Source organism: Myzus persicae, unplaced genomic scaffold (assembly GCF_001856785.1).
Source record: "Myzus persicae strain clone G006 unplaced genomic scaffold, MPER_G0061.0, whole genome shotgun sequence".
In the NCBI taxonomy this organism is placed as follows: domain Eukaryota; kingdom Metazoa; phylum Arthropoda; class Insecta; order Hemiptera; family Aphididae; genus Myzus; species Myzus persicae.
The window spans coordinates 120694-135375 of NW_019103906.1; the positions used below are offsets into that span (position 1 = coordinate 120694).

The window sequence follows — 14682 nt, forward strand, 5'->3', positions numbered from 1 at the left end:
GAACACAGATACGTACCTACAATATACACGAATACGTCGTTTTATTATTTTAATAATGGGCTGATGATGTGCACAATAACAACGTATAAAATAATATTAAAGTATTTGGGTGAGCAGTGAGCACAGTATAGTGCCAAAATTATTGACATGCCCGTATCTTGTCACAGGCTGTTGTTCCCGGGAACAAGGAATGTTTCGGTTCGGAAGTATTCACCCACCTCTTGGGAATATTTTTTTAAAATAAAGAAAAATAATTTATTCGAATACGACTGCTATACCTATAGTATCTGGAGTAACTGCATGTTGTTTCCCATAAATTTAAAATCTTAACTCCTCAACACTGACGACTGTCATTTAAGAATAGGTGTACTTGAAATTGACTTTTACTCACCTATAACATCTAATAAATAAATATTTTATTTTAAAAATCTTCCTGTTTTCCTACAATTTTTTTCTACATACCTAAGTTACATACAATTTAAGTTTTATTTTGAAACATAATAATGAGCAATGTGTATTTAAATTGTAATTTTCACTAAGAATTCGCGGTCTTGGAACATTTTACGAAATTAAATTTCTGGATATTCAATAGTTATACAATAGTTTTTACCTAATGACATATTATTTATTTATTTATTTTAATAATGACGATATTTTGTTACAGCTGAACTTGGAGATTTCGATCCTAGACGACACACCCTCGGGTATGTGTCTGAATTCCGGTTCGTGTCCAATCAGAATGCAGAGCTCGAGAACCGAATCGGAGAAATACACAAAGAACTCACGTAAGTGCAGCGCGCCATAATAAACGTTCCCTCGCCCTCGCCGAGGACGCTTACCTATTGCTTTCATTTTTTTTGTTTTCTATTTTGTGTTTTATTTTTTTTTATGATTACTTAACGACATCCATTTTGCAGGGGTCAAGTGCCTGCAGTTGCCGAGCTGAATTTCTTGGATAAAGTCAAGTGGCTGGACATGTACGGCGTCGATCTTCACCCAGTACTGGTGAGTGCAGTTTAATATATTTCCTCTACGGAGCTTAGGTACGCAGTAGTGAAACGAAAACGCTACAAAGTAGGTATGCTTAACTTAAGACGGGAGAGAAAATTATTTTCCATTCGACTTTCCATGCAGTAGTGCGGGCGTGATATTCATAAATGTGTTGTATACCCGACGACTATTATGTATCACGTTGCACCGCCACACGAGTGGTGAACGCTGCCACAGCGTTATTGTTGTAATATTATATAACAATAATAATAATAATGTGTTCTCTCAAAACGCTATAATTATTGTGGTTTACGAGTCGTTGTTGCGTTTAACACGCTGTTGTTACCTGTCTATTTTATTCGAAACATTTTAGACAACGAAATTGTTATAATAATATTATACGAACCGATTGTTCTACACGTTCGTATTACAATATGTCACGAATAAACTTTGTTGTAGTGTAATAAATTCTTGTGCCCAGAGAAAATCTAGTGACCGGAAAAATTACGAGTTTCTTTCGTCGTATAATACAAGTCGAAAATATCACCGAAAGAGATCCTTAAATGCACCCGGGAATGTAAATCACCGTATAGGTTCGTTAGTTTATGATAAATTACTACAGCAGCCCACGCTAGAATGATTTATAATGAATTATTTAAACCTACCTGCAAATGTAAAACTGCTTCTCGCGGCCTTCGCTCGATATAGTTTTAATAATATTATATCTATCGCCAAGAAGTGTTTTAAAAACAAATAAATGGAAAACCAAAACCAGTATAGAATACACATTTTATAAGATAAGGAGGTGTCTTTATTTATTAAGTACTTTAGTACATTTTAATTTTGATGTCTTACTTAGTGATCTCATAACAGCCAACAGGTCGTAACAGTAGGTACATAGATAAAAAAATTATCCAAAAAAATTAATCCAATAATAGAAATAGAAGCAACATACGTACTCGTATGGCTACGTTATTATAAAGTCTTATATAACTTGTGTAGCGGTATAAGGGTGTTACGCGTAGGTATGTGACGTATGTCCTTTTTTCGTCATTAGATTGGTTTCAAATTTACGGTAAATTGTTATTCACGGAATATGAGTAAAATACTATGACTCCGAGAGTATAATATAATATTATATAATATATGAATATGACGCGAAAATTCAAAATTTGAATTTAATCGATAACTACCAAGGACATAATAATTGTATGCTCTCGAAATCGCGTTGACTTTTAGACCCCCTGGCTAACGGCTATTATAATAATAATTCTGTGCTGACACCGCGGGCGCACCGATATTCGGAGCAGGTTCAATCATTAAACATTGTATTATATATATATGCAGCCCGCCCATAAAGTTTCAATTATTTCCGCGAGAGCTTTTACGGGGGTGTTTTTTTTTTTACAGTAGATACAGGCGCGGTGGTGTTTAGTCTTTTGAACTTAAACAACCCTATTTTTCTGCCCGATCCCGAACAAATTATAGAATTAAACCTACGCCGCTGCAGCAAATCGATCCTCATCCACGCGCATTCCTCTCGCCATCACCGTCCACCGCCGCCGTTTAGTGCCGGCCCGCACCCATAAAAAGGTAATCGAAATAAATGCCGTTTTTCATGTTTTTTTTTTTAAATTTAATTTAGTTTTGTACTATCTGCTATAATATACGAATTCGGCTTTTTGTTTCTGTTTTGCGCGTGCGCAAATAAATCGTATCGGTAACGACGTTGTTATGATATTATTATATTCGGTACTGAAATGCTTCCCACGCGCGTACACACACACACGCACATAAAGTCGTTTCGGCGCATAATATTTATGGCGGTTGTCATTCAGTGGCCGTTTAATTTATATCAACAATCGCGCACAATACATAAATAATTCGCTCTTGTCACAACTTGTATATGTATACGCGAATCTATACCAGACGGCCGTGCGCGGCTTACACAACAACAATTATATCACTACAATATTGTTATTATTATTATAACAACCATTTCCACGCCGACTTTTACGAAATTACACGTTAAATAGGTACGTCCAACGTCCACAACACTCTAGTGTCCCACGCGCCGTCCTTGTTGATACACTATCGTGCACATACAGGCTGATTCAGCAACAATTATGCTATCTCCCGCATGTTCTCCTTTGATAATAGTTAATGATTCATTAAAATGTTCAATTTCTATTTTAAAGAGCTTTTATACGACTTAAGGATTGTCCTGCTCCCAACTAATTTTTTTCAAACGAGATAATCACCCTATTTCTCGCGAGTTGTTAAGTAGATTTTTAAAAAAATGTTGTTTCTAAACAGCATATTTCAAACTACAAGTTTTTGAGTTATTGGACTAAAGAGCAATTGGTAGGTACCTAAAATATGGTATAATACGTTTTGATGACACTAGGGCTATGATTATTTAAAAATTATACTTATATATACATTATATTGGTTTATTCGATTTTTGCAATAGTTTGTAAAAATTGTCCAAATATAACAAAAATAAACACTTGATCCAATCTAACATACATTTAATATTTTTAGTAAAACCAATATTAAGAACTATTGTTATCGTTTGTATATTATTGTACATTATTTAATAACTCAGAAACTACTTGTTCGAATTTTGACGTAAATGCATAATATTTTACATTTTCTAAAAAATCATGTGATAAAAAATATTAGATAGTTTGGTTCTCGTTAAAAATAAAAAAAACTAAATTGCGTGTATCTACACAGGAAAATCCTTTAATATTGTTCTAAAAATCTTGATGTTTGAAAATATGATTGGGGGAATTAAATTGGTGGCTGAGCATGCTTGGTATGCATCCCTGAACCACTCTGTATGCTTTTAAATTTTTTACTGGCGATTATAAACGTATATTTTATCATGATATATACATACGTCACGACTTGGCAGCTTTGTGCAGGCTTATATCCCGACGAGTTTTGCGCATATAGATACTGTTGTACTCCTGCTGTACATCTGCAGCAGTCGTTTGACTATGAGTAAATCAAAAATATTATAATATCGTTAACGTTCAAACGAAATCAGAACAATAGAGAGATGCGATAGAGCGTGAGTAGGAAAGCTTCTATAATACGACATAATATAATAGCATATGTAGTATACATGCCGCTGACGCCGATCCTGTGCAGTGGAGTAATAAAATATTGTTTTAAATGCAAATTTTAATTAAAACAAAATCTGGTTTCTATAACATTATTATTATTTAAGCATTTTATTTTTCCGCATTATTATAATATTAGTCCGTTTATACATTTATCGCGTTTTTATTTAAATTCCACGTGTACCTATTATAACGGTCGTGTAACGACTCGAACAGAATTATTATTGTTCTCTTCGGGTTGGGTTTAGTATTATTATTTTTATTATTATTACCGCAGCGCTAAATCGCGACGATAATAATAATATTAATATTATACGAAAATCTCATTCAATAATTATAAAACTGCTGCAGCTGGGACGACGCGCGGCGTGTATTAGCACGCTGCAGATTCGTCATCATCAGCGGCATATTATTTATTTCGCATTCAAACGCAATAATAAATTATTATTGTAGGTGCACAAAATGCTATAATATAGCGGAGTCAATTTTTAAAATATTACAACGATATTATTATACAAGTCATCCGGGCCCGGGCTCGGGTCGTTTTGGACGGAATGGATGATACTATATCCTCTTTGCTCGTTCAAAGGATAATTATACGCGAGCAGCATAATTGCATAAATTACGCTCAAGTACCGAACGCGGTCTGTTTAGGAAATAGAAGCAACGGCGATGATAATTTCGAACCTGCAGACGGTGACTGACGAAATAAATCTCTGTCGTTTTCCGATATTTATGTGTATACGATATAGGTATAGGTACTAACCGCGGTGCAGCGTAGCTACTTTAAAAAAAACGTATTTAGCGTAAACAATAATAGTGTATATTATTATTTTAACGACACGATCGAATCGAATTAATAGTATATTAATGCAGTTATAATAATATATTCCGAGAGATGCATTACAATTATTATTGTTATTATTATCATCCAACATATGAGTCGCGCTGAAGGCAGAGGCGTAGGTATATTCCTACAGTACAGCTACTGCGTTCAAAGGCGCGATATCATTATTATTATTCATCGGGACAAAGGTCGACGTCTGCGTCAACAATTCTTGTTCGCCTCCATCGGACAGGACAAACGATCGAATAATAAAAGCTCGTATTGTTTCCGTCTGCGCAGTTTTGTGCACGTCTTCGTAATGTAATACGCCGTTAGTCAGACTTCTGTGTCATGCACGTACCAAACATGATATTACATAATAAGCGATAACTATATAGTATTGATATATGTCCCGAAAAACAAGGAAATGCCTTAAAAATTATTGTTGACTGATAAAATCAAAATGATTAAACAGAATCTATTCGTATTTTTTTTAAATTGAGGTACGCCATTTGGCATTTTGGCGTCATCGTGATTTATGCAAGTCGTAAATAATACGACCTATCTATATACACGACACTCTCTGCCTGCAAGTGACGAAATTTCATTTGCCAGACCATAAGTTGTTGACCAAAATCTGCTGCTTTTGTCTGTTATATGAGAGTAAAATATAAGACTAAGCAAAATTCGTAATACCTATTTCTATTTTTATTTATGGTAAACATTTATCAAATTTTTCATTTCTTCTAAACTATATAAATACTCAAAATACAAAAATGCTTTAAAAATAAGAATGTTAAAGCAAGAATTCAAAATAAAAGTAGTTTAATTTTTATGCTCTTCGATGTATCCAACGGCTTTTGTACTTGGAATGCAATGTTTTAAGAAAAGTAGAAAAAAATGGGATTCAACTAGTATTTAAATCCGGGACCTTAATAATAGGATTATGATATTATATTACTGTGGCGACTTGCATTATTTAGATGGAGGTGGGCTTGCATTAGAAACCCACTCAATACAAACGCGAAAACAAAACGAAATCGTTTTCCGTACTCCTCTCGTGGCGGCGCATAATTATACACGATCTGACCATGTAGTAATAAATCCAATGTTGTACATTATTTAGAAAACAATGATTTAAAACATATCTATTTAAACAAAATAGTTATCTGAGATCAGATCAGATCAGATGATAGGTATAGTCTGATGTAAATATTTTTTGTGTCAAGATTTTCAATTTTCAATTTTTATACAATTATTGTTTGCGGACAGATGTTCATTTTTCTATGATAATACCTATAGCCCGGTTATTCTATTTTATTTTTTAATTAATTTAGTTATTTTATTTTTTAGTATATTGTACATTTTCTGTAAGCACAGATGAGTATGAACTTATTAAAAACTCACTTATTCACACTTGTAAAAAATTATACCTATATAGGTGTACATAATTATATGTATATTTTCTATAAATAAATGATAAACGCAAATGCAAATTTTAAATTATCTTTTTTTATCTATAGATAAATGTGGTAATATTTTATCTATTATCTCATCAAGAATAAATTTCAATAAATTATCTGTTATCTTATCTAGTTAATTTTCAAGTTATCTTTGTACAACACTGGGCTAATAATTATAATAATAATTTTTATCAACATACTGCACATATCAAAATATTGTTATATTCAAGCCACGACGGGTCCACCGGTGGGTATACCTATACTTTAATGAGGTATATTATACATGGGTCTATAAACTAAGTATTTAGTTTATAGATCTATGAAATTATAGAATGGCAGTGACGTCCGAGCTTAAATCGGTCTCTGCCAATCTATCAAACGTGCAGGCCAATGCATATCCAGTGACCAGTTGTAGAATTAACAAAATATATTAGAAGATAAAAATGATGTAGAGTAGTTGAGTAGTACATAAGATATTGCTCATCCATGCATATGATATTATCGATTTGTTTCTTCGAGATTTTGAGTGACGTGATCTCGATTCTGTGTACAGTAATATTATGTGACATGAAATATCGATTCTTTTGACAGTACATATATTGTATAATAGGTAAAGTCGCGATGGATTAGAGTAAAATGTAATCTTCGTCGCGTAATCGATTTTCCGATTGACTTTCTGCTTGGGGTTTGCGTCGTTATTGTTTCGTTTGCGATCCGTTTTGGTTTTCAAATTTAACTCATTGCCGGTTGGTTGGGTTCGATCGTTATTTTATACATCGTCTGAACAAACAATAATAATACACCATTACGCCGAACGAAAGTTTAACGAACTGTCTTGAAACCGTAATAATATTATATTGCTCATGACTTTTAGATAATTTGTGTTTTTTCATCAAGTAAACAGTACAAAAAACAATGCGTTTAACTCTGAAAAGTCTAGATTTAATATGGAGGAAAATATTAATATAACTCAGTTAAAAAGAAATTGGATGAGCTTTTTTAATTACCACCTGAGTCACGCGGCGCATAGTGATTGTGCCAATATACTCATTACTCATAGTACTACTTAAACATTTTTTTAAAAATAAATATTAAAACTTTTTGTTAAAAGTGCAACTTACTATTCCTACATATTTCACTCTGTGTGTAGTGGTTTAGGCAATTGCCTACACGTTTGTGCCGACTAAATTAACAGCTAAAATAAAATAATTATGAATCTAATTAATTAGTTTCAAGTTTCAACTACTGTTATAGATAGTTTATTATTGTAAACATGATTTTAACGCAACATAATATTTTCAAATTAACTGAAAAAAGCTAAGTTATTACCATATACACCTATTGCTAGTTAAAAAGTTACTACGTCAATTGTTAAGTTAGTTGGAAAATAAAATAACTTGTTAATTTTTTAAAGAAAACTAACTAGTTAATTTTAAATGTTAAAATAAAACTAAATGTTTGACTAGTTAATTCAGACTTATGTATTTGTAAAATACAATATATTTCACAGTTAAATGTTAAACATGTGATCTACATATTATTATTAGATGGTAATGTTGGAAGAACCATTCATTATAAGAAGTATTATCTTTCAAAATATGCTCGAATAAATGTACTTTATTTGACGACGACGGACGGTTTTATATTATTCAATTATTTCCTAAAGATTTTATATAGCCTGACACTTGGCCCCGCTGTTTGATATTATATTATTATTCTTTAAATCGACGTAGAAAAAAAAATACAACGTAATCGAACGTAATGAATTAGGCGCATTGGCCTACAAACGACTAACGAGATTTAAATCGAATTGCGTAACAGTGATCGATGGCATTAAAATCTATTTAGGGTAATATAATACATGCAAGCTGGTCGCAACGCGCGCACAGTAAGCCCTAAATAAACTTTGTTCGGATTCGTTTCGCCACACATATTATTATAATATTAAATTATATTAACGAGTGGTAGGATCATATTGTATATGTTATTACAGTATTTAGTCGTATCGGACGATTTTTAAAAATTTTTTAGGCGGGTATATCCAGTGTTTTGTTTCAGGAGAGGGATGATAAAAATAATAAATAAAATGTACGTGATATACATATTCATAAGGAATAAAATAATGAAAACATTTAAGAAAAGAAATCAGTGCAAAAAATGACACGTATTAATTTGCTAACGTATGATGATTCCAACAAATTTGAAATCGATTTTTGAACATTTTGAATTTTACAAACTTTAAACAAATGCATCAATACTTTACATTAAATTTTTTTCGTATACCAAATTTAGTCTTGTTCTGAATGTCAAACCATTGATTTTGAAAGATTTTATTATTAGTTCAATACCGAATAGGAGGTATACATTATGATGTATATTATTAATTATCGGGAAAACGTCTTAATAATATTGTGATACCATTATACCAATGCATAGAAAACACTTGATTTTCTACAATGTTACCATACTCACCTGGAGGGGGGGGGAGAGAGAGAGAAATGCAGCCCCCGATGAAACCTCGTCTTGAGAAATCTCCAAAATACTCCTCTCTGCGTTTCGACAAACAAAACTTTAAATGCCGATCCGAATATTGTATTTTTTTTTTGGTCCAATGTATCATAAGACGACAAATATAAAATACTTGCTAAATATTATTATCGTGCAGTTGTTGTAGTAGGTACCAAACTCTTGGGTGCATAATATAATAATGGACTTCATCAATCAATCGGTGGCCGAGTCTGCGTGTGTTCGCAATATAGTATACCGGTGCAGTGGACAGACCACCAAAATTCACTCACTTTCTAACTAGAGTCACGCGTTTTAGGTACTCGTTAATCAATCGATTCTGTTTTAAAAACGGACGACTTGACAAGTGGTTTTGGACCGACCGACGTGGTCGTTATTTTTTTCACATCTCGCCAGCATGCGACTATTTAGCTCGAGTAACTATATTAAAAATCTAAATACTGTCAGCGGTGCCCCCGCAACACGTGATGTAACGATATCATATTATTTATATAGGTATGTTATATGCGCCGTAGATATAAAAAGTAAAATCGCATCGATGTAATGTGAACCCACATAATATAATAATAATATTATAGGTAGTATTATTATCAGTGCCGCAACCGTGGGCGCATCAAATTTATATACCCGGGATTTGAATTTTATCGTACGCGTATTTAAAATATAATATATTATAACACAGTTAGGTACAACTTAAGAATGTATATTGTTTTGATCGTGACGTTTTAGAAAAGTCGTTTATTTCATAAATTAACTATAAGTACATCTCGACAATATAAATTCCTATGACGTTATGTTGTTAAAATGTCACGAGTATACCTATATTTAGAAAATATTACGCAAAATAAAAATATTACAAAATATGAATTTAGTGTATACTAATATGAAAAACAACAAAAAAATAAAAAAAAAAAAAAAAAAAATAATATAAAAAAATAAAAAAAAAAAAAATAAAAAAAAAAAAAAAAAAAAAATAATAATAAATTAAAAAGATAAAAAAAAAACATAAAAAAATAAAATAAAAAAAAACAAAAAAAAAAAAAGAAAAAATGAAATAAAAAAAAAATAAAATAAAAAAAAAAAACAAAAAAAAAAAAAAAAAACAAAAAAAAAAAAAAAAAAAAAAAATAATAAATAAAAAAAAAGATAATAAAAAAATTTTACAAATTAAAAAAATTTTGAAAAAATTAAAAATAAAGAAAAAATTTAAAAAGAAAAAAAAATAAAAAAAAAAGAAAAAAAAAAAAAAAAAGGAAAGAAATTAAAAATAAGAAATAAATAAATTTAAGAAAAAAAAACAAAAAAAAAAAAAAACAAAAAAAAAAAAAAAAATAAAAAATAAAAAATAAAAAAAAAAAAAAAAAATTAAATTTTTTTTTTTAATATTTTAATACGAATAAATACGTTTCAATGTTTGTGTTAAAAATGTATTTTTAAATAATTTATTTTTTATTCGCTTAGATAAAAAACTTGAAATTTTCATGACATATTTATTATTACCGGCACGGGAAACACCGAATACGTCGATTAGAAATAGTATAGGTTAGGTTTATGAGGATTACATATAAATAGTTGAAAATTCATAAAAATTCCAATAAAAAAATATTAATTACAGTATAGGTTAGGTTTATGAGGATTATATATAAATAGTTGAAAATTCGTAAAAATTCCAATAAAAAATATTAATTATATTGGTCAATAAATTTGTTAATATACATGTATGACTTATGTACCCACTGGTTTATAAGGGGGGGGGGGGATATATAATTACAATTCTGATTTAAGATTTATCTTATAATTATTTAAAATATAGTCAAATAAAATTAACCATACATGAATATGATTTATGTTATTCCCTCTACCTATCATATTTTCACCGTCAAATTTGATTTAGTTATATATCATTTTAATCATTTAGTACATATTGACCCATTCGTTGAACATATTATGATAACTACATTATTTATTGAAACTTAAAAATTATATATTACGTAATCTTTTTATACAATTTAACTCCGTTAATCATTAAGTTTTTTTTGTGTCTAACACGGATTATAAAGATTATAATAAGTATTATTATGTTTCACCACTTTTTCTAACAGTGTTGGTGACTCACTGTCATTATATACCGGATTAATAAAACCGTTCCAACGGGGTTTCAACAACGAAATTAACGAAAAAATGATTTCAACCAACACTGAAATACAATGGGAAATGTTGAATTCGAATAAATCGTATGTTGTACATAATTGAAGTGAAATACTCAATGGAAATGATTTAAATTTATTCAATGAAAGTTTACTGTACATTTTATTATAGAATAAAATATTTTTGATCATAAAACTAAAAAATCGTTTTATCTAACTACAATGTCCACCGTCCAACTTTCTCGTTTGTTTTGCATTATAATAATATATTCGCAGGAAAATATGCAAGTTAAATTGTTTGGTTAATAACTTATTACCCTTGCCAAATAAGGGCTCAAACTGATGTAATTGGGTTTAACATATTTAATTGAATTGATATTTTCAAAATGACGCGATATAGATAAAAATAAAAATCAATCATAGCGTTTAATATTGATTTATTTAACATAACTATTTTATTTTCTATGGTAGGTACTTTTTACAAGAATATAACCAATTCGACTGAATAATAGGCAGGTACTAAGCACTATACGAGTAAATGTATTATACTTATTATAATAATGTAGGTGTATAAACATTATATTTACATGATATACTATTTAAATCATATGCGTATTATTATTGTATAAGCAGTTAATATTTTCAGAGTAATTATAAATTCCAAACTTTTTTTTTAACTAATTCATATAATAAAATGAATTATAATACTACCCGACAAAAAATTAATTATTTACTTCCAATCTACAATATTATGAGTAGGTACAGGAGCTCCGATACATTTGTATTAATTATAATATGTGTACCACGCTTATAGTAATAAATAATAATGATTACGAGTATTATAATATTATAACACTTTGTTTCGTTGATACATTTGGGTGTCGTAATAACACACTCTTTGATATTATTATTACGGTTAATAATAATAATAATAATAATAATAATAATAATAATAGTAATAATAATAATATGTCTGTAGGTCGTATCGCAAATTCAGTTAAGTTACTTTATTCTGCCTACGTTTGTTTTGTTTTTTTTTTTTTATAACAATATTATACAAACCCATTATTATCGTGACCGGCAATTATAATATTTTGATTGGATTTTCCGTACAAAACCGGAGCGATAGTAACAAAACGGCCTTACTCGCACAAAGTCATCGTGCAGCTTATAATAATATACAAATTACGAGTTGTGCTTATGACTAGTATTAATTATAACACGATTTTTATTTTTGTTTTAAAAAATGTATCATTCATGTAGGACGGCGATTGGTCGTTTTCGCGGAAAATCATTTCCATTTGCGTTTGCAACGATTAAAATAATATTATATACGTACCCGCATAGTATTAGGGTTCGTCGGAAATGGCTGCGAGTTGTGTAGTCGCTTCTCGCTGCAGTTTCCGTCTCTCGAGTGTGTATCTATATGTTTACCGTTCTCATATTATTATATTGTAAGCATTGTAAAATATCGTATACAAAATAAATAAATTGAAATTTAGTTTTTAAGCGAACAAATTGAACCGTTATTTGTATTCCAACGTTCGTTTTTGATGTTCGAGTAAACGTAATTTGTTCATTTCAGTTACACAAATAATATAGTAGAGCTGACTATATTATGCACAATGAATGTATATAGAATGAAAATACAAAACATAAACGAGTTATAATGTAATACATAATCGTACGTGAATTGGTTATATTTTGTAGGTACTCATAATATATTATTATTATTGTTTTGTCCGCTCATTTCTCGGAAGAGTTTCAAATCATATATAAATACATAATATACCTAAAATATTATTATGATATTGAAGTATACATAATAATATTATACTTATATTTCCCATTAAAAAAAATATATATCAAATGTGCAACTTTTATGATACTTGAGATTTGTTTACATTTCTCTGTAAAATACCCACTACCCCTATATTAAGTTTCCCGATTATCGATATTGATATTATAATATTGTTCGCTTTTGATTTCCGCAGGGTGAAGACAACGTCGAATATTATCTGGGTTTGACTCCGACCGGAGTGATTGTGCTCCGAAACAAAAACATCGTCGCAAATTATTACTGGTGAGTGTCTTGCAGTGGCAGTGTATATTATTTTTCAACGATTATGTCATCGTTTTAATGGTTACTGACTCACGTTTTCAGGCCCAGGATCACCAAGATCTTCAGCAAAGGAAAATATTTCATGCTCAGGGTGTGCGATAAAAACGTAAGCACACATAGACGTTCGCGTCTTGTTTATTATGATATTAATTGTTATAAATTAAATGGTTCTATACGTGAATTATTGTAGTAGTCTGGTCGGCCAGAGAAGTTCTTTTCGAAAGAACCGTTTCGACCAGATTAGCATAATATTAACACAATATAATAGACGTACAGATTGAATATTGAAATACATAGTCAGTATTGACTATTGAGTGTATAGATTATTACTAAAGTTTCTGAATAAAGGTAGTTCAATAAATTCGTTTAACTCTCCAAGGCCCCATTAATAAAAATCTACACTCGTGGAATGAGGGCATCAACCAACTGCAACGTCATCTCTCTCTGCGTGATCCCCCAATACGTCTTACGCAGTCGCTCGAGTAGTTTGATTTTTATTAACGAGGTCTCGGTGACTCCATGTCCTTATTATCAGGCAGGTTACTTTTTATAATAATGTATTGAACTACCTTTATCTACAACACTCATTTGCAGTTTGTAACTCATACTTAACTCAAGTCAACAATAATTATATATTTTAATAATATAATGTCAATATCCACTCTTTGTCGTGATGCCTTCTTCCAAGTTTGCATGCACGTGGGGGTGCCTCGACTTTCACACTTGCTCAGCATCGTTACCTATTCTTTCTGGTTCCCCTTTATTAAAACAACTTCCTAAATTATTTTTTTGTAGCGTCCCAAGTCCCTAATCAGTCCATGAAGTCACTACAATACTAATATATTATAGCATTATTAATCGTGAAATATTATACTTTTTTACGTCGAATAGAACTTGGTCGGACCAAGGAAACGTTTGGTTTTCCAGATTAGCATAATATTTTAATTGGGGCTCGGGTCTACCATAATAATGGTAAAAATAATGGTAATGACGATATTTTCAGAACGACGAGAACACTTACGGGTTTGAAACGCCCTCGAGGCCGGCGTGTAAACATCTGTACAAGTGCAGCATGGAACATCATTCATTCTTCAGACTTGTCCAAGTGTCACCCAACCCCCCGGACGTCATAAGCACTCGATTTAGCAGGTTTGATATGCGCGCCGCGACAGAATATTATATTATTCAATTACATTAATTGCGTTATGCTCTCCGTAGGTAGGTACACATTACACATACGTGCTATTTTATCATTATCATATGTGTACTACGCGCTGTAAAATGTACCTACATATAATATATAATAATAATAATAATAATAATAATATGGTTTTGTCGCAGTCGTCGTGATGTACCGCACACCTATATGACGACGTACTCTAGCGTATTTATGTACAAATGGGTAGAGTGATATGTTATGACGAGGGAGAAAACTAAATATCATGAGCGTGTTTTCATATTATACGATATAATATAA

The 14682-nt window shown here is 30.8% G+C and overlaps 1 protein-coding gene across 2 annotated transcripts in view; it reads left to right on the top strand.

The window, feature by feature from the left end:
• The window catches only part of LOC111036151 (band 4.1-like protein 4), a 149726-nt gene that overhangs the window by 112567 nt on the left and 22477 nt on the right, over window positions 1-14682 (top strand). For both annotated transcript variants that reach the window (XM_022318069.1, XM_022318070.1), the window contains exons 7-11: window positions 665-785; window positions 918-1005; window positions 13078-13166; window positions 13248-13311; window positions 14209-14354. In XM_022318069.1, the coding sequence (XP_022173761.1) occupies window positions 665-785; window positions 918-1005; window positions 13078-13166; window positions 13248-13311; window positions 14209-14354 (508 nt within the window). The remainder of the gene's footprint in view (window positions 1-664; window positions 786-917; window positions 1006-13077; window positions 13167-13247; window positions 13312-14208; window positions 14355-14682) is intronic.